Consider the following 20,613-nt stretch of genomic DNA (forward strand, 5'->3'; position numbering starts at 1 on the left):
AGCATGAAGATATCATTTTAAACAAGATATTGGTAAAAGAATTCTCAATTATTACACTCAAAGTTTTCTCATATGCTTTCCCAATATGGGCAATGAATGGTCCAGGACTCCAGGTAGAGGGTATTGCACCAGTCGAATCTCAATCGAACTCATGCAGTCGTGAACTAGACTATTGAAAAGTTGCATAATATGAGATGACCCAAATTTTTTTATTAAAAAAAGAAAAAAAGAGGAAAGTTAGAAATAAGAGCAATTCTAAACCAATCTGTAATTGCAGAACAGAAAATACAATCTTTATCGATTTGTAATACTTAAATCGAACAACGTTTAAACAATGCAGGCCAATCAGATTAGATCCAAAGAGCAATCTGGATCAACAACGGAATGCAGGGGATGGTACACACACCGGGTTTCAATATTTATAAGCTCATAAATGGAACATTTACCTCCATAGACGATTTACAGCGATAATTATAACAACTCAATAAATCGCATTCTATCAAGAGCAAAATTTGAATTATTGCTGATCATCTCAACAGCTCACTTATGAACCACATGCTATCGAGTTCGCCAACCAGAAACAGATTTGGGGACAAGGCTGATAGAATTGGAGGCAGTTTCTAACCTGCATCATGTATATGCACAACTTCCAATAAGTAATCGATATGCATGTACAGGCAGAGACATACAACAGCGAAATCTTATCCCCTCTATGCACACGCTCACATGCAAACCCCACACATGCCACACAGAGAGAGAGAGAGTGAGAGAGAGAGGGCACTTTGATATTTCTTCAATAGCCTTCATAACTTCCGTAGAACTTGTTTCCAGCACTTGGCCTCCAAAAATGATCTCATCTATAATAGTATGCATCTGCACCAAACAGAGGACAATAAAAAATTTGAAGCCTAGGCCCAGTGGAGATTTTGCACATATTTATTCTTGGGAAATATAAGACTAAGAAACAAAAGCAATGGTCTGAAATCATTATAACTTTGCTGATTCAGAATCTAATTCAGTTTGGCTTAATTTGTGTAAAGCTACTAACATAAATTATAAGGAAAGACATTGACCCCTTCAAAGAAAACCTCCAGCAGTAACATAGAAAATCTACATGGAGAACTGCATAACATTCGTTCTCAGAATTTAAAGAGAGACAAACCTTGCAATAGTTGAACACTAAGTCGAGCTCGCATACATTTTTAAAGCATTTGTCCAACGTTTCCACAAACACTGAAGGCATGAGGTAGGAGTAAGCATATAATTTAATCAAAGCAACAATCAGGCAAAACACGTATGTGTATGTACACGAACAAATAAGCAATTCACTGTTACACCTGGCTTATATAATATATGAATACATGACGAGCATGTTCTGTTAGCAGTGGTTAGGATAAACTTCACCATGGCCCAACAAGTAATTGACAGCTATAATTTAAGACTTAGTAACCTACATAATCATGGAGATAAACCTTAAGAGAAGTAAATCTTAATTTCAGACAACAGAAAATTTGCTCAAGTAAATTTTTCAAATTTACTTTCAATCATGCCTAGTTGGTCTTAGTACAACTTCCCCACTGTACAGAGGCAGAAAATCAAATAACAGAAGAGCTTGAAAATTAGATAAGTTAACAAAGATGGATATTGGTTCCATCATAATCAAATCCAAAATACAAGACCAAGAACTTTTATTGGTCTTAAGGCAAAATTATTTCTCACCACTAATGGCTTATACAAAGAATGTTGGAAGTGAATGATTATCCAAACTTAATGTTTTCCATGGTGGAAAACTAACCACAATAATTCAAAGGATAGACATAAAGGGACAAGACACATAACCAAATCATTATTCCCCGACAGATAATTTATTCTCACTCTTTCTATATATTCTTTCTAGAATAAATTGGGGAAAAATTAAATACTTTCACATGCATCATGCATGAAGAACAAATTTCTCAACAAACTAATGACCAAGAACTCCTCGGATTAGTATTATTAATTAGAGAAACTTGCCGCATTATTGTGCTCTCTATGTTAAGTCTACATTTGCAATAACCAATTTCTGACAAAGTTGCAAAATCGATTAACTGCTATCCTGATTCTCAAACTGTCATATGTTCTACACAAACATCGAATGCCAGAGATAGTATAGCAATGCACAATGGTCAATGCAGAGTGAATGACTCGAAAACATACCTTGTATCAAGTCAAGCATGGCAAGCTCATTTTCAGAACTATCAAAAACTAAAACAAAGTACAGTGTTGCATAGTGCTTGTACACAAGACGGCTATCCTGCAGAGGATGCAAGTATTGTTTTGAATAACACGAGCATTGCTAATTGATGTAAGAGCTAAAAAATTCAAAATTAACAATAGAACGAGTAAATATTCCCTCCGTCTTATGCTGTTCGCCTGTTAATCCATTCTGGAATCTCCCGAAATATTGTCCACTTTGAAAATTCAATTTGGATAAACTCCCTACTTTACACCTAAATTTATTTGAAAATTTAATACGTTTTATTCATTTGCTTTATTTGAGCTTAAAGTGAGGACGGTAGTTTTGGAAATTTATACATTTTTATTTGAAATACAATGCATTAAAAAGTAGGATTATAAACAGAAAGAACAATATGAGGAGCAGAGTAAGAGTTGAAAAAGAAAAAAATAAAATTACCGGACCGAAAATAGAGTCGGTCTCCAAGAAATTGCTTACGTTCTCAGCTCTACTGCATAAGACTATATCAAAATCAACATTTAAAAGTGAAATGAGAAGAAAACGTAAACGAATCCCTAAAAAAGATCTAAAAAATGATCAATTGCACCAAAAACATAAACAAAAGGTCAATTGGAACTGTGTAGTCCAACCAACGCACAATGTGATACCGAGATCCTATGCAGGAATTCGGAATTAATCACAAAATTTTGAGTGTGCGTGAGAGATAGAGAGAAGAGAACAGAGAGATAACCTCCAAAAACGCTGCGGATAAGTTCTTGCTGCTTCTCGACAGGCTGAAATCAAAGAATTTAACTCAATCTCAGTATTTATTGCGAAACTAATCCATGTTCTTCAGAAATTAGAAATGATGGCCCGATTAAATTCAGGAGAGAGAAACCTGGAAATCGTAAAATTTGGCGAGGCGAGGCTTGCCCTGCGTGTTCATCACCATCACCGACCGTATCATCTTGCTCTCTCTCTACTCCCCCTCACGCTTCAATGGTTTCCAATTCCAAATCGACTGCCTTATGGCTTATACACCATTTTGTGGCTAACGACTCGCCGTTTAATCTTACAAAACGGTGCACCTTTTTTCTTTTTCTTTTTTTCTTTTACTTACTTTCTTATATAGTTATATGGTTATACAGACTAGAGCATTTAAGGAAAACGGTGCCGTTTTTACGGAACACAGACGGATGAGTCGATGACATGGACACGGTATAAAGTACTATAAACGGGTCATGCCCTAAGTCAAAGGAAGCTTTTTAAGGAAAGCGAAAACTTGGCCACAGCTGGCGCCGTAAATGTCACAAAGAAGTAAACAATGGCTACTCGGGAAGACGACGAAGAAGACATAAACCCCGTCACAATGATCCTACCAGATGACCAAGACGATGCGAAGCGATTCTCTACGAAACAAGAGGGTGCACCGATTCAACAGCTAGACCAGCAGCATTACGTCCGTTCGATCGACTCGACGGTGGTGATCAGGCAGCTCCCGTCCCAGGGCATCTCCTTCCAGCTCTGGCCCGCAGCCACTACACTAGTCAACCTCCTTGATCACCACCGCCGTGACCCTACCAACAGCCCCCTATCTTCCACCCTCATTGGCCATCGCCGCCCTCTCAATATCCTCGAGCTCGGCTCCGGAACCGGCCTCGTAGGAATCGCCGCCGCCACCACCCTCGGGGCTAATGTCACGGTCACCGACCTCCCACACGTCATCCCGAACCTTCAGTTCAACGCCGACGCAAACGCCAGCGTTTTGACCCTGAATGGCGGGGCCGTCCACGTGGCGCCACTGAGTTGGGGAGAGGCCGATGACGTGGAGCTGATTGGGCGGGACTTCGATCTAGTCCTGGCCTCGGATGTGGTGTACCACGATCACTTGTATGAGCCTCTGCTTGAAACGCTGCGTTTGTTCCTCTTAGACCGCGAGAATGAGAAGGGAGGGAAGGTGTTTGTGATGGCCCATTTGAGGAGGTGGAAAAAGGACTCCGTTTTCTTCAAGAAGGCCAGGAAGCTCTTTCAAGTTGAAGTGCTCCACGTGGACAATCCGTGCAACGGATCTAGGGTTGGAGTAACCGTTTACCGTTTTGCTGGGAAGAGTCAGAATTTGAATGCTTGATAATTTTGGTTTGTTCGTCAAAGAAATGCATTCGAGCTTGCTTTTGAATTAGCCCTCTGCTTGTCATTAGAAATATAAATAGAATTTTCAAGATTAAACAAAAAAGAATCAAGTAAACGAATCATTCGTTCATCAATTGGATCGACGTGGAAGGCAAAATTACAAGGACAAAATTTTCTTTCAAACTGAATTTAAGGAATTTTTTTAAATCCAGTTTATTAACAACCCAATTTGAAAAAAAAACTTTATTCAAATTACACAAGGCACCTAAACAATTTGCAAGCATTCTGGTTACATTGCCCTTTCTTATACACATAATCAACACCATTTCTCAATAATACACCCTTACAAATAAAGAAACTCAAACCCTTAAAATGCCAACCTCACATCCACGCAATCGACCAAGCAATATAGGGTGATCCTCATCCTAAAGACAAACCCAACATTCTACCATATTTATACCTCTTTTGTTGTTTTCCACTTCACAGCAGGGATACAGGTTTTTACATCTCTATCCATCTCTGGATGCTCGGACGAGTGCCTTTAGCACCTGTTTTCAGCTTAAAGTTGTTGACGAAAATCATTCCTCTGCCGAGTTTAACTGGAAAATGGATCTCATTCATCCACTGTGAGCACTGATTATCATCGCCTCCTTCGCGGTGAACCTTTGCCCACGGCTTTCATACTCTGAGAGTCCCTAAAGCAAACAAAGTGCACAAGTGTCTTCCCGTTAGGGTAGACAGCAAAAACGCTTGTGCCTATCTTCTTATGGCAAAGAGAGCAGATGCTATCACCGGTGATCTTCACCACCGTTTTCCTTTGGTTGTAGAGTTCATCCTTCACCTGTTTCATGGAATGATTTTTTTGGAGAAGTAAATAATGGTTATTTGTGCTGAACATAAATTTGTCAAAATACATAAAAATGAGAGCAGCCTACACAGAGATATACGATTGAGCACCAAAACATAAGAGTGAATGTATGCGAGGGCATTTGTCCAAGAAACTACAATTTACAGCTAAACCTTTCAAGATGGAGATTGAAAATAACTTTTAGCCAAAGATATTTAACTCATTTCTTACATGAAGTCCCATGCATGATAAATGCATACCTGCAGGTTCTCACTCTGTCTCAAACTTTTGATAACTGAAAGATTTCTGTGTGCTTCACTGGATTTTCGCAGAAGAGGTCCAAGAAATGGGAGCAAGTTCTGCAGATAACATATAAAATTACGAACTTTCAGAGTAGAGCTTAGAGTTGATATTCTGATGCCTAGCTACGCAAAATTGAAAAGGGGGGTGGGGGAAAAGATGTTGATCAAGACAAGCATAAGACTATTTCCTCACTATTCCCAAACTCTCACAAGCATAAGTTTGTATGTCCTCCATCAATAAAATTGATACCTGTAGTTTCGTTTCCCTTGGTAAAAGTTTGAGAGCTTGAGCTCCATTTATTCTATCCCACCTTTGGCTCAACAGATCAAGGACCTCATCAAGCATAATAGTAGAACCTCCTTCCTCACTAGATTCATCTGCGTCACCATCACTCCGGCTACTGTCGGTGCCACTCACATTGACTCGCATGTCCTCTGCACCCTCTATTGAAGCAATTTTCTTATTTCCACGGCCAACTTTAGGCTTAACTGAAGTCCATGAACCGACCTTTGGAATGCTTGTATTTGGAGGTGATACTAGATTTGTAATTCGCTTTTCAAAGTTTTTGGTTGTCCTCCGAGGATTCAGATAAATTTGCAGAAGAGTGAGGTATATGTTGCTAGAAGATTTAAAAGATGGTTGACGAACTGCAGACTCGTATGCCCGATCACAATAGGCCAGTGCCAGCTCAGGAACATAAAGCTACAAATACAACAGAACTTGATACCTCAGTGAGTCTTAATAAGAACATAAAGCAATATATTGGGTTGCATCAAAGAACATCTTGTTTCATATGTTACGATAATACACTATAGATAGAGTACGTAATAGGATAGGAAGCACTAAAAGTAGTGACTACATGTTAAAGAGGCTGAAAAATTCAATCTCAAATTCAACCAACTCATAAAAGCCAAGGTCCCAGTATGAACAAACAAATGCATTAAATTTAAGGGACTTTTATCTTTTGTCAAAAATTCAAATAAAAAATCGATGAAATTCACTTTGGCAAACCACTGAAATCAGATATAAATGCCATAAACTATTTAAACAAATAATTCAAAAACTGGTGTGAATCCAAGCCCCGTAAAAAGCTTTCTGATCATGACATGAATGGTTAGTAAAACTATAGTAAGGCTATACAGTTTCACTAAAGATAACCCAATATAAAGAACGGGATTAAGGCCTAGTTAAAATGAGTATAAGCCAAGTATAACAATGTGGAAGGACGAATATTCGACAAAACCTCCACCAGTTTTATGTATAACCACATAAGGGGAAACCCAACCCAGCTCTTTTAATCAAATGGTGAAAAGAGAGAACATTACCCATTAAAGTGATGGAGAGGTGGTGGGCTTTATCAAGGTTTTCCACCTTTACATAAGAAGTCACATAAACAAACAAACAACCCTGTTCAATTGCCAATTGAAATTAAAAAAGCCAACCCAACTAGCAGGATTCCCCAGTTACAATGCACAGCTGAATTTAATAGTTTCTTATTAAGAACATCATCACCATACGCACTTTGGGTTGGCTAGTGGCACCCAACATATTTACAGACTCATTTCATGTCCCCTTGCCAGCAGATTTTCTAACAAGGAAAATATGTTGATTTATGTTGGCAAGTACCTTATGAACATATAGAGACAAGGCAAGCTCATGTTGGTTCATTTTACCCAGCAATATTGCACGCTCTTCGTATAAAGCATCTGGTGGAAGACGTTTCAACAAAGCCTCTGGATTATATCCTGAGATGCTCTCTAAAGCAGATAATAATTTCTTCCTTGTCGAGGAATAAGCTTTCTCATCCCATTTCTGTTGAGCACTCAGATCTGCATACCAATCAAGTACTTCCGAGAGATATATTTGAACCTACCATGCATAAAATGACAAGTATAAACAATTTTTATTAGTGAAATCAGTCAAACTGCCATCATCACCTACACTAACCATGACAACAGTGAACTAGCTCAATTTGGCATAACAGAACTGTTCTGTCAAGTAACTTTTATTTTTCAATCTTTTTCTTTTACATTCAATTTTGACAGTTGTACCGACTCTCAAATAACAAATATTTATTCCTTTAACATTACCAAACTAAATGCATGAGGTCTTCACCATTTCATTTTGCAGATTTCCTGAGATCCCATTCTCATTCATCGCAAGCATGAGTTCTAAGTACTTGGCCTGCATGCTTGGAGCATGTTGCTTCAAGTAAGAGTTAACCAAGTCTGCTGGAATATTTCCAGACAAATACAGCTCAATAGTTTGCGTCGGACAGCTTTCAAGAACAAGCATTGAGCACTCCAGGACAAGCATTGGATCAGTCCCACAGAGAGGCTGCATAGGAAAACCCATCAAATCTTAGTACATATATAACATATGCTGGCTCTAAGTCAACTCTTAAATCAAATTCTGAAATTCTATAAAATCAAACTGTTGCCAGAACAGTAGATGCTAAAACTTAGTGCTTTAACTAAGCAGGGCATGGAATAAATTAGACATTTCCATAATTATCATTCAGAGAGGAAAACCCCGGATCACCTTCTTCGGTTTAAGGTAGATGGAAAAGAGGTGACCATGTATGCATTCACACAAACGCAAGCACAAAATTTGGTAATGAATGCCAAGAAACATTGAACTTAGTAAGGACCATGGAAGAAATTATTGTCACAACTCAGATTCTTCGAAAAAGTGTTGGTTGACAATTTAAAAGGCTGAATACATGAGGAAGGTGAAGGTTGAACAAAATAGAAGGGAACCTTCTTAGCACTAAAAATAAATACACAGGAGATTACTGTAAAGTTAGTATCCGGTTCATCCAGACTCTAGTATGTGGAAAGAATAGCGAGTGTAATGCTTCCTTGTCACTAACACAATATGGTTTTCAAAAAAGAACCTTAACTGAAACCAAGAAAAAATTTCCCTACCAAGCAACAGAACTTACCTTGAGGTATTCAATAATTGATTCGGGCTTAAACTTTTGGGTAAGCTCAGCTAGTGATTGATTTGATTTCGACTCTTCTATTAATTGATGTAGAAGTTTAAGAGCTTCACGGTGCATTGAATTGCACTTGTATAGCTCTAACAAAGCAGCATAATGATTCTTTTTTCGAAGAATTTCCTCACATATTTTCACATCACAGTAGTTAACACCTTTCAGTAATTCTAAACCCACCGAAGACTGTCCAGTAAGAAGCAGAGCTTGGAGTAGAGCTGTGTCAAGTACTGCTGCCATCTCCCTAGCACCAGAGCTAATGTGGATGTTACCACGCCCCTGAGGAAAAAAATATTACATCTAAGAAACTGGCTTTATTTGACATGTTTAGACAAACCAGATAAGAAGACCTACAAATAGACATTAGCTGGATTGAGGTTACAATACATTAATCAAATACTGTGACATCCATGGCACCAACATTTTAATATTTATTTATTAAATTACCCAACTGAATTTGAACAAGATCAAGTATATTCTAATATAAACAAAAAAGTTTAGATGACACAAAAATTCCCACATTTGATAAAGATATAGCTCATATTAATAACTATTTTACAATAACAAATTATTTATTTATGCATAAAGTACTTTTCAGCTTATTCTAAGTTTATTTTTTTGATAACTAAGGTTATTATAAGTTTAATAACACATATATTCCAACAAACATAGAAGAACTAGCAAGTTTGCATTCAATAGTATTCACAATCTCTATAATCATGTAAACACATAAAATAAGGTTCGGAATCCATGTATCATCCATCATATCAAAATAGGTGAATCACCTAGAAAGGAAAATAAGCAGCTCACCTTTGTTGATTTTTTGAACCTACTAGAGTCATACGACGCAAAATTATCTCCAACTGCATCTAAAACAACCTCTTCTGTTCCCTCAGCAGTGGCCTTTTCAATTATACTGTATCTTTTCTTCTGCAAAAACTTAATGAGAGCCATGAGAGTATTATGGCTCATTTTCTTGGAATTGAGTGCTGCATTCTCATCAGATTCCAATTGCTGTAAGGATGGTGCTTCCATATCATCTGATAAACCAGATGAAGTTCTTGAGAGATATGGAGCATCCCAAGAAATGTCCACCAGCTTCTCTGGCTCCGGAATCATTGTTGTTTTAGGAAGGATAATAGATGGATATAAAGAAAGTACATAGGTTATATCTATTTGAGATGCCAAAAAATGCTCCATGGCCTCCTCATAGCTTTCATTATCAAAGAGGTAGTGAGCATACCTGGGATACAGTGAGACAAATTCATTTAATTCAAACGGTTGATTAAATGCATAGCATGCATGATTGATCTATGGCCATTGATGATATCCTTTTTTTTTTTTATATAAGTAATCGAAAATTCAATAAAAAACGCAAAGTCGCAACCCAAGTACACACGATATATACAAGAGAGACACCTAACTAGAGGAAGAAAAAATAACTAGAAAAATATTGAGGTCAAAAGCAACAGCCCAATGGTAAAGCATCTTAAAAAATAAAGCCTTTAATTCCACCAATGTCCTCTCATGATCCTCAAAGCTCCAAATGATCTACCACGGCACCTTCCTTAAACGTGCAGTATTGAACAAGTTCAGAAAAAGCTATCGTGAGGGCTTGATCCCCACACCACACTTTATGCCAAAAATATAATTTTGGAGCTGTCGCTCACCTCAAATTTAGAATGACTAGAGAGCTTCTCCCAGCTCCTCCTAATATTTTTCCAAAGCCCTACACCATACGTCCCATAGACCTCATTTGAACACCACCCACCCAACACACTGCCATGTTTAAAATCCACAACCACCCTCCATAAGGCCTCTCTCTCATGAGCATAGCGCCATAGCCACTTCCCCAAAAGAGTTCAGTTGAACACAAGTAAATTTCGCCCACCTCAAATCTAGAATGACTAGAGAGCTCCCCTCAGCTCCTCCTAATATTTTTCCAAAGCCCCACACCATGCGTCCCATGGACCTCATTTTAACACCACCCACCCCACGCACTGCCATGTTTAGGATCCACAATCACCCTCCCTCCATAAGGCCTCTATCTCCTGAGCATAGCACCGAAGCCACTTTCCCAAAAAAGCTCGGTTGAATACAAGTAAATTTCGGACCCGCAACCCACCTTCAGAGTTTCGGATTACACAGCGTAAGCCAGCTAACCAAGTGGAATTTGAATTCTTCACCAAAACCACCCCACAAAAAATCCCCTCTCAACTTCTCTATGCGATTGGCAACACCAACCGGTAGGGGAAAAAGAAACATGAAGTAAATATTCAGATTAGATAAAGTAATTTTAATCGGCCATTGATGAATTCGTTAAATCCACTAACTAGAAAATATAGCAAAAACCTTTCACAAAGCGTACCTAGTAACAAAGATCATGATATCAATAAACATCTTAATGAGTTATTAGAAGAGTAGATTATTTAACGGGAAATATCCACCTCAGATGAATTGACCCCTCTTTTGCTGCACGAAGACTTGAATCTTCTGGTGGAAGCAGCTTACACAAAGCCAAGGCTTCATCAAAATTGCCAGATGCTGTTAATTGTACAATCTGCAATTTGGTTGAGAACTCTTACTGCACTTTCAGGGCATAAAATCATCATGTGCTTTTTTAGTTAGCTCACATATGTCATTGCAAAAAGCATTATTATTCACAGGCATAATATAACGACAAGTATAAACAGGACTTATAAACATTTACATGATTAAGAAATCTTAAGAATAATTCAATTTTGTATCAACATGTCTAACTCATCCATTCAATTCCAAAGAAAGAGATGCATCCACACTTCAAGCTACTAACAGATACCATTGGCATTTCTTATAGAAGAACTAGGAATACCCAACGTAGGACAGATTAAGAAATATGGCTACAGATGCTTATGGAGGACTTTAGGGTTTACATGTTGTGGCTTCAGGGCTTATAAACATATTTGCCGTTTGCAGTTTGAGTTGAGTGTGAAAAGATTGTAACTTGGTGGCTGAAAAGTTGCAGGAATTGAGAATTAGGTTATAGGAGATTTGGACAGCAGCTAAATATGGTTGGTGTTTGATGGATAATGGTTGGGGAAAATATATGGGTTTGTAGGATTTTTATAGGGTTTTGATAGGGTAAGTGAAATGGCTTGAATTAGTAACCTCAAAGAAGCAAGAAGAAAGCTGTAATTGAATCCTTAATTGACTGGTAAACAATCTCCGAAATAGAGTCGACCAAAACCCATGGCCTAGAACTTCAGCTCACACCCAATAATTATAGAATTACATATATATCCCAACTCCAGAAAAACCAAACACAAAATAAGATTAAATGTTAATGACCTAATAAACTACAATGGACACTAGTTCCTAGACTATAAAAGCTTCTTGCTTGGTCTTGTCCTAGTCTTAGGCTTCCAAAGAAAATGCTTCATATCTAACTGAATACCTGTGCACCGAGCGGAACAGGGAAGAGCACATAGACAGAATTTTCTAATGCAACAATTACAGAATTGTTGCTTTGGCCAATATGACGGACATTTCGGAGAACCACAGTCTGTATCAATGGATATGGATCTCGAAGAGAACGAATCTGAAAAACACAAGTTGCAGAAAATGAATAATTGCACACCCAACTACAGAAAAGCACATAAGTTGCTCTTGCTTAGCAAATGGTCAGGCTACCTCAACATATCTTGGCAATAAAGCTATTGCATACGGCTTCTGAATGACAACTTCTGCAGGGGCCTCTGACCAACAAATCCTACCTTCTTGAAGAAGCTTCCCATTTTGGTCCACAAAGACACCAATGTTCTCCTATAGAAAATAATAAACATTTGTATCATTCGACAATCAGAATTGAATACAGGATCATATTTCTGCATATATGTTCCACACACAACAAAAGGAATGAAATGTTTCACTATATGGAAATTTTTTGAATTGTCTTTAGCATTCAGTTAGCGTATGTGTACCCAACAACCATAAAATATACATTCAATGAGCAATTCCTGTCCCCGAAAGCAGAATATCAACAGCCAACAAAGAAAATAATACCTTCCCAAGAAGAAGTTCCCCCGAAGGAAGAGAGACCACCAAAGGTGAGGCTAGCCTCCCGGAAGGAAATACTTCAGTCAATGCACCATTAGTGGCGTTTAGTATCGTGTATTCTTTTCTAATACCCAAACATATATTCTCACCACACCAAGACATCGACTTCACCATATCCGGAACATTATATTCTTTCACCTCCACAAATCCTCGACCCCCTAAACAACACATACAAAAAGGAAAAAGAGAGAGAACAAAAAAAAAAGAGTTACTTCCACCAGATATCCACAATATTAGTTCTATTCATTGACAACATCTTCAGCAAACCTCAGCCAAATTAGGAAAACACATCCACTTATCCATACAATATAGATGAAAAAGCACATTTAAAAGCCAGTTAAAAAATGACAATTTTTGGCATTTTACATACAATACGTGATTGTATCTTCATTTTCAACGTTATCACAACATGGTATTCTCCACAACACACAATTAATCACTTAAAAGTTAATAGAATTGCCAAGTTTTCACATTCTTTCTCACACTTGCTCAGCAACCAAACAAACAGTGATGTTGAACCAAAACTCAAACACCTAAAAATCCAGCAAGAGATAGCAACGAATTCATGGAATTACCGTCATGTCTGAAAATACAGACCCTCTTTTGCCTCGCGAAGCACAAGAAGCCTCTCCGATCGTCCCACGAGTACACATTCGCGCCCTTCGCTTTGGTGATCACAGCGTTGGTCTCCAAATTGGGGAGCTTATGGAACGCGATCGATTCCGAGAGCGATAGAAGAAGCTCCCTCGACTCCAGGACCTGCATCGAGACCAGAGGCTTCTTCGAGAACCCGGACACGTTTCTCTCTAGTGCGTACGGTTCATTGCGCAGCTCTTGCGCCTGAACATGGTAATCGGACGGCGGAGGGCGATCGGAGCCCGAGGATTCGGGAGCGTAGATTTTGAGGGACCCATCGGAGCAGCCGAGGAGGAGCTTTGAGCCGTACGATTCGACAGCGTCGATCTTGGTAGGGCAGTTGCTGAGGAGCTCGAAGGAATCGTAGGCACTGTGTACCATGTCGTCGTCGTCAATCAGTTCCGGAGCTTGTTCATCGGAGCTTTAAGTATGATATGGATCAGAAATGAACATAACTTATTGAAGCAATACGACACCGCTTGAATCACCAGTGTTTTTAGCAATTTTAAGTGTCAAATTTTTGAAGATCAAGCCATTCCAACTTCCAAGGTCATATTTTATAGTGTATATTATTATTATTATATAATTTAAAATTGACTATAAAATGTACTTGTTTATATTTTTATTTAGAAACGAGAAGGATGGTGAGAAACAATTTTTTTTTTATAGACATTGTGCTAAGTTGCTGCTATTCGTTGTAACACCAAATGTTTTAGTTCATCTCGATTGAAGGTGAAAAATAGAAAATACTAACTAAATTTAACAAATATTAACCTTTTATATGATGTGTGAAAGATCTTCAAAGTAATTTCGATTTGACATTTCGATTTTTACGCATAAAATTAATTGTTTTTAATTTCCTTTTCAAAAAATTAAAGAAGTATTTTTTTGAAAACGTACAATTTTAAATATTAAATTAATATTTTAAATACTAAATTATAATTTTGTCAAATATTTAATTGTGTTTTTAAATATCACATTTTCAAATTAAACATTTTAAAATTACTATTTTTTAAATCATACTTTTAAAATCGCAAACATAAACCAAGACGCTATCATGAATCCTTGATAATGTCCACCTTGGACAAATTATCTCAAAAATTATAATAATAAAATCTAAGACAGAGTTTTCTTTCAAACTGGGTTGGAGGAACTTCCTTTAACCCAGTCTATAAAAATTATATGTGTCAATTTTTTTAATATGTGAGATGCACATGAGTTTTTAATATTATTTATTCAAACTTTGTCCCTACTATTAAAAACTATATGTACATCTTACATGTTCAAATGACACATATCATTCTTATAGACAGAGTTTGAAGAAGTTTCTCTAACCTAATTTGAAGAAAAACTCTGTCCTAAAGCTAATAGGAACTGAAGCCATGAATTTCACTCATGACAAATGTTTAGGGTATTATGATATTTTGACTATACTATTTAATAGCCATTGAATCAAAGTCTGTGGCAGATTATTTTTTTGAAGTTTTTCCACGTTTAAGAAAAGAAATCAAATTTAAAAAGCTGTTGCTATTATTTTAAATGACCTCTCAGCACCTTAAAAAGAAAAGAAAAAGACCTCTTAGCGATAATAAATATTTGTGAAAGATTGATATATTATATATATTACTACTTTAAATTTTTATAAACTTATACTTATACAGCAATATGTTAATAGTACAAAATTTAAATAATAAGTTTAATTATTTAATATCGCGACTATACTCAAGAAGTAGTGCCGCTGAGTCGCTGACAGCAGCTGCAGCCTGCCGCCGACTGTGAGGTGGAATGCAGTAAAAGTCGAAGTAATCCTAACAATCAACACGTGGTGCGTTCTCATTTGCCATCCACTTATACGTGTCAGGCTGTTATGGGAATCTCAACATGTAATTATGCAATAAAATAATTAACCATCGTTACGAAACTCGACCGAGCTGGTCCGTGAACAAACAGCAACAGCCAACAAGGCTTTCCAGTTTCCACGAGAGGAATACAGAAAAAAGAGAAAAGGAAGGCGAAGATGACGCTGGGTCTTATCAACGCCAACCCCGTGGTTCACGCTAAGAAGGAAAGGGTCGCTCGCACCGAAGATCTTCACGGAGACGACGCCGTTGATCCTCTAGAAATCTATGATATCCTTTTCTTTTTTTCTTTTCTTTTGCTTCTAAATTCAGTAATTTTGTACTGAGTATTTTTGATACAACAAATTTGGGATCTTTGACTCGAATTGGTAAATTTCGTGAGGGATATAAGAGATCCGGAGCATCCCTACTCTTTGGAACAGCTCAGCGTTCTTTCGGAGGAATCGATCACCGTTGATGACAAGCTCGGTCGTATTCTGTGAGTATTCGCAGAGCTCCATTTTCATTTCTTTGACTTTGGATCCAACTGTTGTTACTTGGAAATTGCAATATATGATTGAAGCCCATATCTTCCAAATATGATTATTATTGAGCAAATACCTTGAATTTTATTGCCTTAATTTTTCCTTTCAAAATCTTGGTATTAAGATGCATAACTTAAACTATTGATAGTTTAAAAGCTTAAACCAATAAGAAATCCAATAAGAAATGATTAATGCAGAACACATAATATAAAATATTTATCTAAAAAGGAAAAACTGTGGAGAATACTAATACTTAATAATTACACTGATAACTGTGAAATATAAAATATTTAACTGAAATGAGCAAACTGGCCGGAGAGTCAAGTTTGAACTCAGAATAACTGCCCATAAGAAATAGTAAATTTATTTCTATAGTTATTAGGATTCTGAGAGATTCTGAGAGATCATTGGAGGAGTTCACGGCCTTCTTTTTCCATACACTTTACACAGGGACAGCGGCTTGGCTTGCCCCTATAGTTATTAGCTATCCTGACTTTCTTGTTCTTTTTTCTTCTTCTAGCTAATCGTTTCCCTTGTATACCCCCTGTGTACTAGGGTTGCGCCCCTCTGCGCTTTTGATATATAAACATTACTTATCAAAAAAAAAGAAATAGTAAATTTAATCGTTTAATTAATACTGCAAAGCGACTTGATTATTTTATTTTGGGGTGCTAAAATCTAATTGCTTATATTAGGATCACTTTCACACCAACCATCCAGCACTGCAGTATGGCAACCGTAATCGGCCTATGCCTAAGAGTGAAACTAAAACATTATTTCCCTCCGCATTATAAGGTCAGTTTTTATTATTATTATTCACTTTGGAGCATTTTGTTGGTTCTTTATTGTTTCAACAGTGATGGCACATGCGATTGGTAAACCTTTTCTTTTGCATATGTACTCAGAAAGCTAATATTTAGTGCATTGATTCATGTAGTTTTGAAAGGAGTAGGCGGTTCATGTTATATATTTAATCAAATATCAAATGCAGACTTTAGAAGTTCCTTGAATGGGAGTTTGTCAGACTCTATAGAATGTGGGTCTGTATATACTTCTATAAAGAGAAGAGTATCCGAAGCTTTAAGTTAGATTATCTTTATATGCAGAAAGTCCACCTTACTTTGTTCTTTTGCCTATAATCACAAACTGCTTTAGACATTATGTTGAAATGATATTCATGGATCTCATAATCAGACTCTTTCTTTCTGCATTGCACTATTCTCTCATCCATAAATTTGATGCCCATTTCAGGTAGACATCAAAGTATCTCCTGGATCTCATGCAAACGAAGAATCAGGTGAATCCCGAACGAATTGCCATTCGACACTAAATTCACATTTTCTTCTTTCCTATTTTCAATCTGAAGATTGGGTAATGGTCGACAAACTTCATCACGAGAACAAATTTTCCAAACAGGAGGCTTTTAAGAATATAGCCATTCTACCTTAAAGGGCATATTAACATACAAATTTTCCAATATTTTATAGATTTGTACAGAAAACTGAGATGAAAAATCCAAGAGTATAGCATCATTTTCATGCATTTTTTGTTATAGTACGATAGAACTAATAGTCTGTCTTGTGGTAAATTTATATTTCCTGTGTTATTCCCTACTCCAATCACTCCAAACTGATACAGATGTTGTGTAATTTGTCCTTTTGGTAGTTAACAAGCAGTTAAATGATAAGGAAAGAGTCGCTGCGGCCTTGGAGAATCCCAACCTTCGCCAACTTGTGGATGAGTGTCTCTACTCCAATGACCTTTGATCAAGTACACTTTCCTGCTCAATTAGCCTATGTACTGGGAAAACGTCACTAGTTGTCAAATGCAATAAGAAGTGGCTGTTCCTGTCTTATGAATTTTATCTACCCAATGTCATTAGCTCCTCGCAGACTTGCTTACTATTTGTTGCTTCACATGGATGTGTGAGGAACTGCATGTTGATAGTAGACTCTCTTAATGCACAATATAAGTTTCTGATTATATAAATGGTTCGCAATCTTGAAGGCTATTGCAGCCTACATCAAATTGCCAATAGGACCTGATGATACCAAATTTCACATGTTCGGCGCCAGCCTGCTGCCAGCGGGGGAGCTTCCGACAGTCAGAGTCAGTATTTTTGACTTGAGGAGAGAAAAATGGAGAGAATTTTTCTAAGAGAACATTCTTGAATTTCTGAGAAAAAAAGGTCTTATATTTTAGGCTTCCTTGGGGCTTTTTTGGGCTCTAGTAATAGTGGGCATTTAATTTGATTTGATCTTGGGCCCTAAGCTAATTTCCCAAATATATATATATATACATTGAACCCCATAGCCCCTTACTTAAATTGCCCGAATTTCTGTGAAAGACCCCGATCCTTATCACGTCCTTCAGGTAAGTTTGATAACCAATTTAATCTTTTTTTAAGACTCAAAATATGGGAGCCACTTTTTTCTCCCGAGTAAAAAAAATTCAGGAAGCCCTCTATACCTCAATGCTGACCGATTTGATAATTGGCACTTCATATTTTTCAGATGAATTAAGGTGCACGAAAGAAAGGGCACGCAGGCTGAAGTAGATCTAGTAGCATTATGACACAACTGCTGGACTCTCACCAGCGTACTATTGCAACACTCCTTTGCTTCGCCCTTTTGTTGCTGGGCGGCATTGCAATAGGCGGCCTACTAGGCCCGTAATCACATCATTGATTTGCAAATGAGTAATTATACTTTTCATACTCATTTATACATTTATTTTATATCGGTTGATGAACATGTTTTAAGCATTTTTTTCACATTAGTTACTAAAATAAAAATAAATAAAAACCACTTAAAACACGTGAGATTAGCTATAAAATGATTATAATAAACGAGAGTGAAAATTGGCATTACCCTTCGCAAATGTCGCATCCCATGAACAAACTCTTATACAATTTGGGTGCGCTCCACAGAAGATAGGTGCAAGGCCCACCTGCCTACACTTGTCCTCTATGGAAAGCTACCCCAATTGCCTGTAATTTAGTAAAAAACGATCTTTCAAAAATATGATAGTAATTTAATTTTTTTTTTATACAAAAATTACAGTTTGCTTATCTTGAAAATAGGGAACATTAGGAAGACGAAGATATTTAAAGAGGAAATAATAGTTATCTCTCATAGTTAGAAATAAGCACAAGAAATGCATGTTTATTAACCCCAGAACAAGGAACTGAGCAAGAGCATCATTTCCTGTTCCCATCAGTAAATTTGATACTAAAGTTTGCATCTATCTATTCAGTCAGGCTGCATTGCACATATTTACTACTCTGAGCACTAGAAAATGCTCACTCAGCTAGCTGGCGGGTGCAATGGGTATTGGCTACTGCCTCACCTCTTCTCCTGAATGGCATTCATAATGTGGTAGGCTTCTCATCAAATCCCCAGAACTTGGCAGTTTTCACGTCATCCTGGGCCATCAATCGTGAGAACTCCTCATGGTCGTAATTTAGGGTGGCTTTTCCCCCAAACTCGCTTGGAAGGTTTTCTACATCAAAGTATGTCTTCATGAGCTCAACACTATCTTTACTTTTGGGGTATACAAACTTCACCTTCTGAAATGTCTTTGCATCCAGGAAGTACTTGACAGCCTATAAAAACCGAGAAACTAGCACAAATTACTGAAGGATCTAAATCAATCTGAGAATGACAATCCTCAAGCCCGACAAGAAATTTTACATAATAATTTTGCTTCCATGCCATGATTGATAACCCTGTTTACTTTTTATTCTTGAAAGGAGGAAGAAGCAGTAATTGTTAAACTTCAGTCCAACGGTACAAAAAAACAATAATATCTATGTAGCCAAAAACCAAAATGAAAACAGAGCAGGAGATCAAACCTTCCAGAATGCCTGAAAAATCCTTGGTGGACTATACAGAAATGCAACAGCAAGCCTCTCGGGGTAGTGATTTTGTAAAATGTTAATAATATCACGGGCTGTTTTAACGGAGACATTGGAGTTCAATGAAAATCCAGTGAAATCTATCAGCCACGACATTTGTTCTTGACCTTCAGGAAGGTTCAGGATAGCATTTTCTAAAAGATAGACTAAATGGCGAACATTATCCTCTCCTGATGTGGTGTTCTGACAAATGGGAAAGAAATAAAACAAAAAAGTTAACTAGTTGATTCATAAAAGCGTAACACACTTTACAAAAGAAAATCGCCAGACCAACCTGCATCCCTGGCCTCATGATAAGCACAGTCCTTCCAAGACGATCATGAAAATCTGCTCTGGACACTTTGCCAGTCTCACCTTCGTGGGCTATTTCATGCTGGACAATATCATCTTTCTAAAGTAAGGGGAGGCTTAAATAAAACAGTATTGAAATATTAGCATCAATAAGTGCTACATGTCACAGCCTCGGTCATCACATGCATGTCATGGAGAATGGGTAATAATAGATTGGCTATTGCAAAAACAACTTAAATTCTGAATGTAGCCATTCTGGAACTGGCATTTCCCCCAATGTTGTTTACTCTGAAAGCTTCTGATTACTTAACAAAGAATTAAGGTTTGAAAATTAGACTTGAAACGATATTGAGATTAACGACTCTGTGATGCGAGGGGGGAGACACAAATTTTAACAAAGAAAAAATAACTAAAAGTATAAAACAAACATAAAATTAGAACATACATACTTCTAGTTTTGCACGTCGTCGAGAACATGTAGTAAAAAATTCATTACTTACCCAACGAATTTCTTCAGGCTTATAAGCGGACCTCCACTTGAATGTCTCTTCCAACATTTTCTTTGCCTTAACAACATTCCAGTTCCGAGCTTCTAAATATCTCCTCAGGCATGCATCAGTGCAGAACTTTAAACTACGTCCAGATAGAGGTCCAAGAGCAGTCCTGAGTTCATTGACCTGTTCGTAATATGCCTCATTAATTGCCTATTTCAATATGTTATGAAAGCCTTCAGCTCTATTATGAACAGAATCATCATAATAGAGAGCAAACTTGGTGGCAATCAATAAAAAGGAGAAGAAAA

General features: G+C 37.3%; 5 protein-coding genes across 5 annotated transcripts; 2 read left to right on the top strand and 3 right to left on the bottom strand.

Annotated features, from left to right (window-relative positions):
- Positions 1 to 244: 244 nt before the first annotated feature.
- Positions 245 to 3,279, bottom strand: LOC132186224 (AP-3 complex subunit sigma). Its single transcript, XM_059600084.1, has 7 exons — positions 3,114 to 3,279; positions 2,967 to 3,009; positions 2,675 to 2,736; positions 2,197 to 2,293; positions 1,163 to 1,233; positions 782 to 873; positions 245 to 625 (listed from the first exon to the last, which is right to left on the bottom strand). The coding sequence occupies exons 1-7, from the start codon at positions 3,180 to 3,182 to the stop codon at positions 559 to 561; spliced, it is 501 nt and encodes a 166-aa protein (XP_059456067.1). The 5' UTR covers positions 3,183 to 3,279; the 3' UTR covers positions 245 to 558.
- A 165-nt stretch (positions 3,280 to 3,444) lies between these two features.
- LOC132188467 (uncharacterized) lies at positions 3,445 to 4,390 on the top strand. Its single transcript, XM_059602921.1, has one exon. It carries the CDS (start codon positions 3,540 to 3,542, stop codon positions 4,341 to 4,343), a length of 804 nt encoding a protein of 267 aa, XP_059458904.1. The 5' UTR covers positions 3,445 to 3,539; the 3' UTR covers positions 4,344 to 4,390.
- A 142-nt stretch (positions 4,391 to 4,532) lies between these two features.
- Positions 4,533 to 13,724, bottom strand: LOC132186416 (vacuolar sorting protein 39). The gene is made up of 12 exons (XM_059600386.1): positions 13,161 to 13,724; positions 12,532 to 12,743; positions 12,160 to 12,291; positions 11,924 to 12,067; positions 10,938 to 11,050; positions 9,301 to 9,733; positions 8,440 to 8,769; positions 7,611 to 7,832; positions 7,122 to 7,364; positions 5,745 to 6,197; positions 5,453 to 5,551; positions 4,533 to 5,186 (listed from the first exon to the last, which is right to left on the bottom strand). Exons 1-12 carry the CDS (start codon positions 13,600 to 13,602, stop codon positions 4,986 to 4,988), a joined length of 3,024 nt encoding a protein of 1,007 aa, XP_059456369.1. The 5' UTR covers positions 13,603 to 13,724; the 3' UTR covers positions 4,533 to 4,985.
- Positions 13,725 to 15,148: 1,424 nt separating this feature from the next.
- Positions 15,149 to 17,472, top strand: LOC132187391 (protein AE7-like 1). Its single transcript, XM_059601689.1, has 5 exons — positions 15,149 to 15,350; positions 15,453 to 15,558; positions 16,300 to 16,399; positions 16,856 to 16,901; positions 17,270 to 17,472. The coding sequence occupies exons 1-5, from the start codon at positions 15,239 to 15,241 to the stop codon at positions 17,368 to 17,370; spliced, it is 465 nt and encodes a 154-aa protein (XP_059457672.1). The 5' UTR covers positions 15,149 to 15,238; the 3' UTR covers positions 17,371 to 17,472.
- Positions 17,473 to 18,718: 1,246 nt separating this feature from the next.
- Positions 18,719 to 20,488, bottom strand: LOC132188239 (uncharacterized; the record flags this gene model as incomplete). Its single annotated transcript, XM_059602654.1, is given in 5 exon segments — positions 18,719 to 18,983; positions 18,986 to 19,208; positions 19,458 to 19,703; positions 19,795 to 19,893; positions 20,312 to 20,488. Coding segments are annotated over 5 exon segments (780 nt in total), but the record flags the coding sequence as incomplete, so codon positions are not given.
- Positions 20,489 to 20,613: the final 125 nt, after the last annotated feature.

The sequence above is a fragment of the Corylus avellana genome, chromosome ca7, assembly GCF_901000735.1.
Source record: "Corylus avellana chromosome ca7, CavTom2PMs-1.0".
NCBI lineage: Eukaryota > Viridiplantae > Streptophyta > Magnoliopsida > Fagales > Betulaceae > Corylus > Corylus avellana.

Coding starts and splice junctions, on each gene's coding strand:
- LOC132186224 (XM_059600084.1), bottom strand. CDS start 3,182: ATGATACGGTCGGTGATGGTGATGAACACGCAGGGCAAGCCTCGCCTC. Junction 2,737..2,966: donor TATCCGCAGCGTTTTTGGAG/GTTATCTCTCTG, acceptor ATTTTGATATAG/TCTTATGCAGTAGAGCTGAG. Junction 1,234..2,196: donor CATGCTTGACTTGATACAAG/GTATGTTTTCGA, acceptor TCATGCCTTCAG/TGTTTGTGGAAACGTTGGAC.
- LOC132186416 (XM_059600386.1), bottom strand. CDS start 13,602: ATGGTACACAGTGCCTACGATTCCTTCGAGCTCCTCAGCAACTGCCCT. Junction 12,292..12,531: donor GGGAACTTCTTCTTGGGAAG/GTATTATTTTCT, acceptor TATTTTCTATAG/GAGAACATTGGTGTCTTTGT. Junction 5,187..5,452: donor GACAGAGTGAGAACCTGCAG/GTATGCATTTAT, acceptor TCCATGAAACAG/GTGAAGGATGAACTCTACAA.
- LOC132188467 (XM_059602921.1), top strand. CDS start 3,540: ATGGCTACTCGGGAAGACGACGAAGAAGACATAAACCCCGTCACAATG.
- LOC132187391 (XM_059601689.1), top strand. CDS start 15,239: ATGACGCTGGGTCTTATCAACGCCAACCCCGTGGTTCACGCTAAGAAG. Junction 15,351..15,452: donor TGATCCTCTAGAAATCTATG/ATATCCTTTTCT, acceptor TCGAATTGGTAA/ATTTCGTGAGGGATATAAGA. Junction 15,559..16,299: donor GACAAGCTCGGTCGTATTCT/GTGAGTATTCGC, acceptor TGCTTATATTAG/GATCACTTTCACACCAACCA.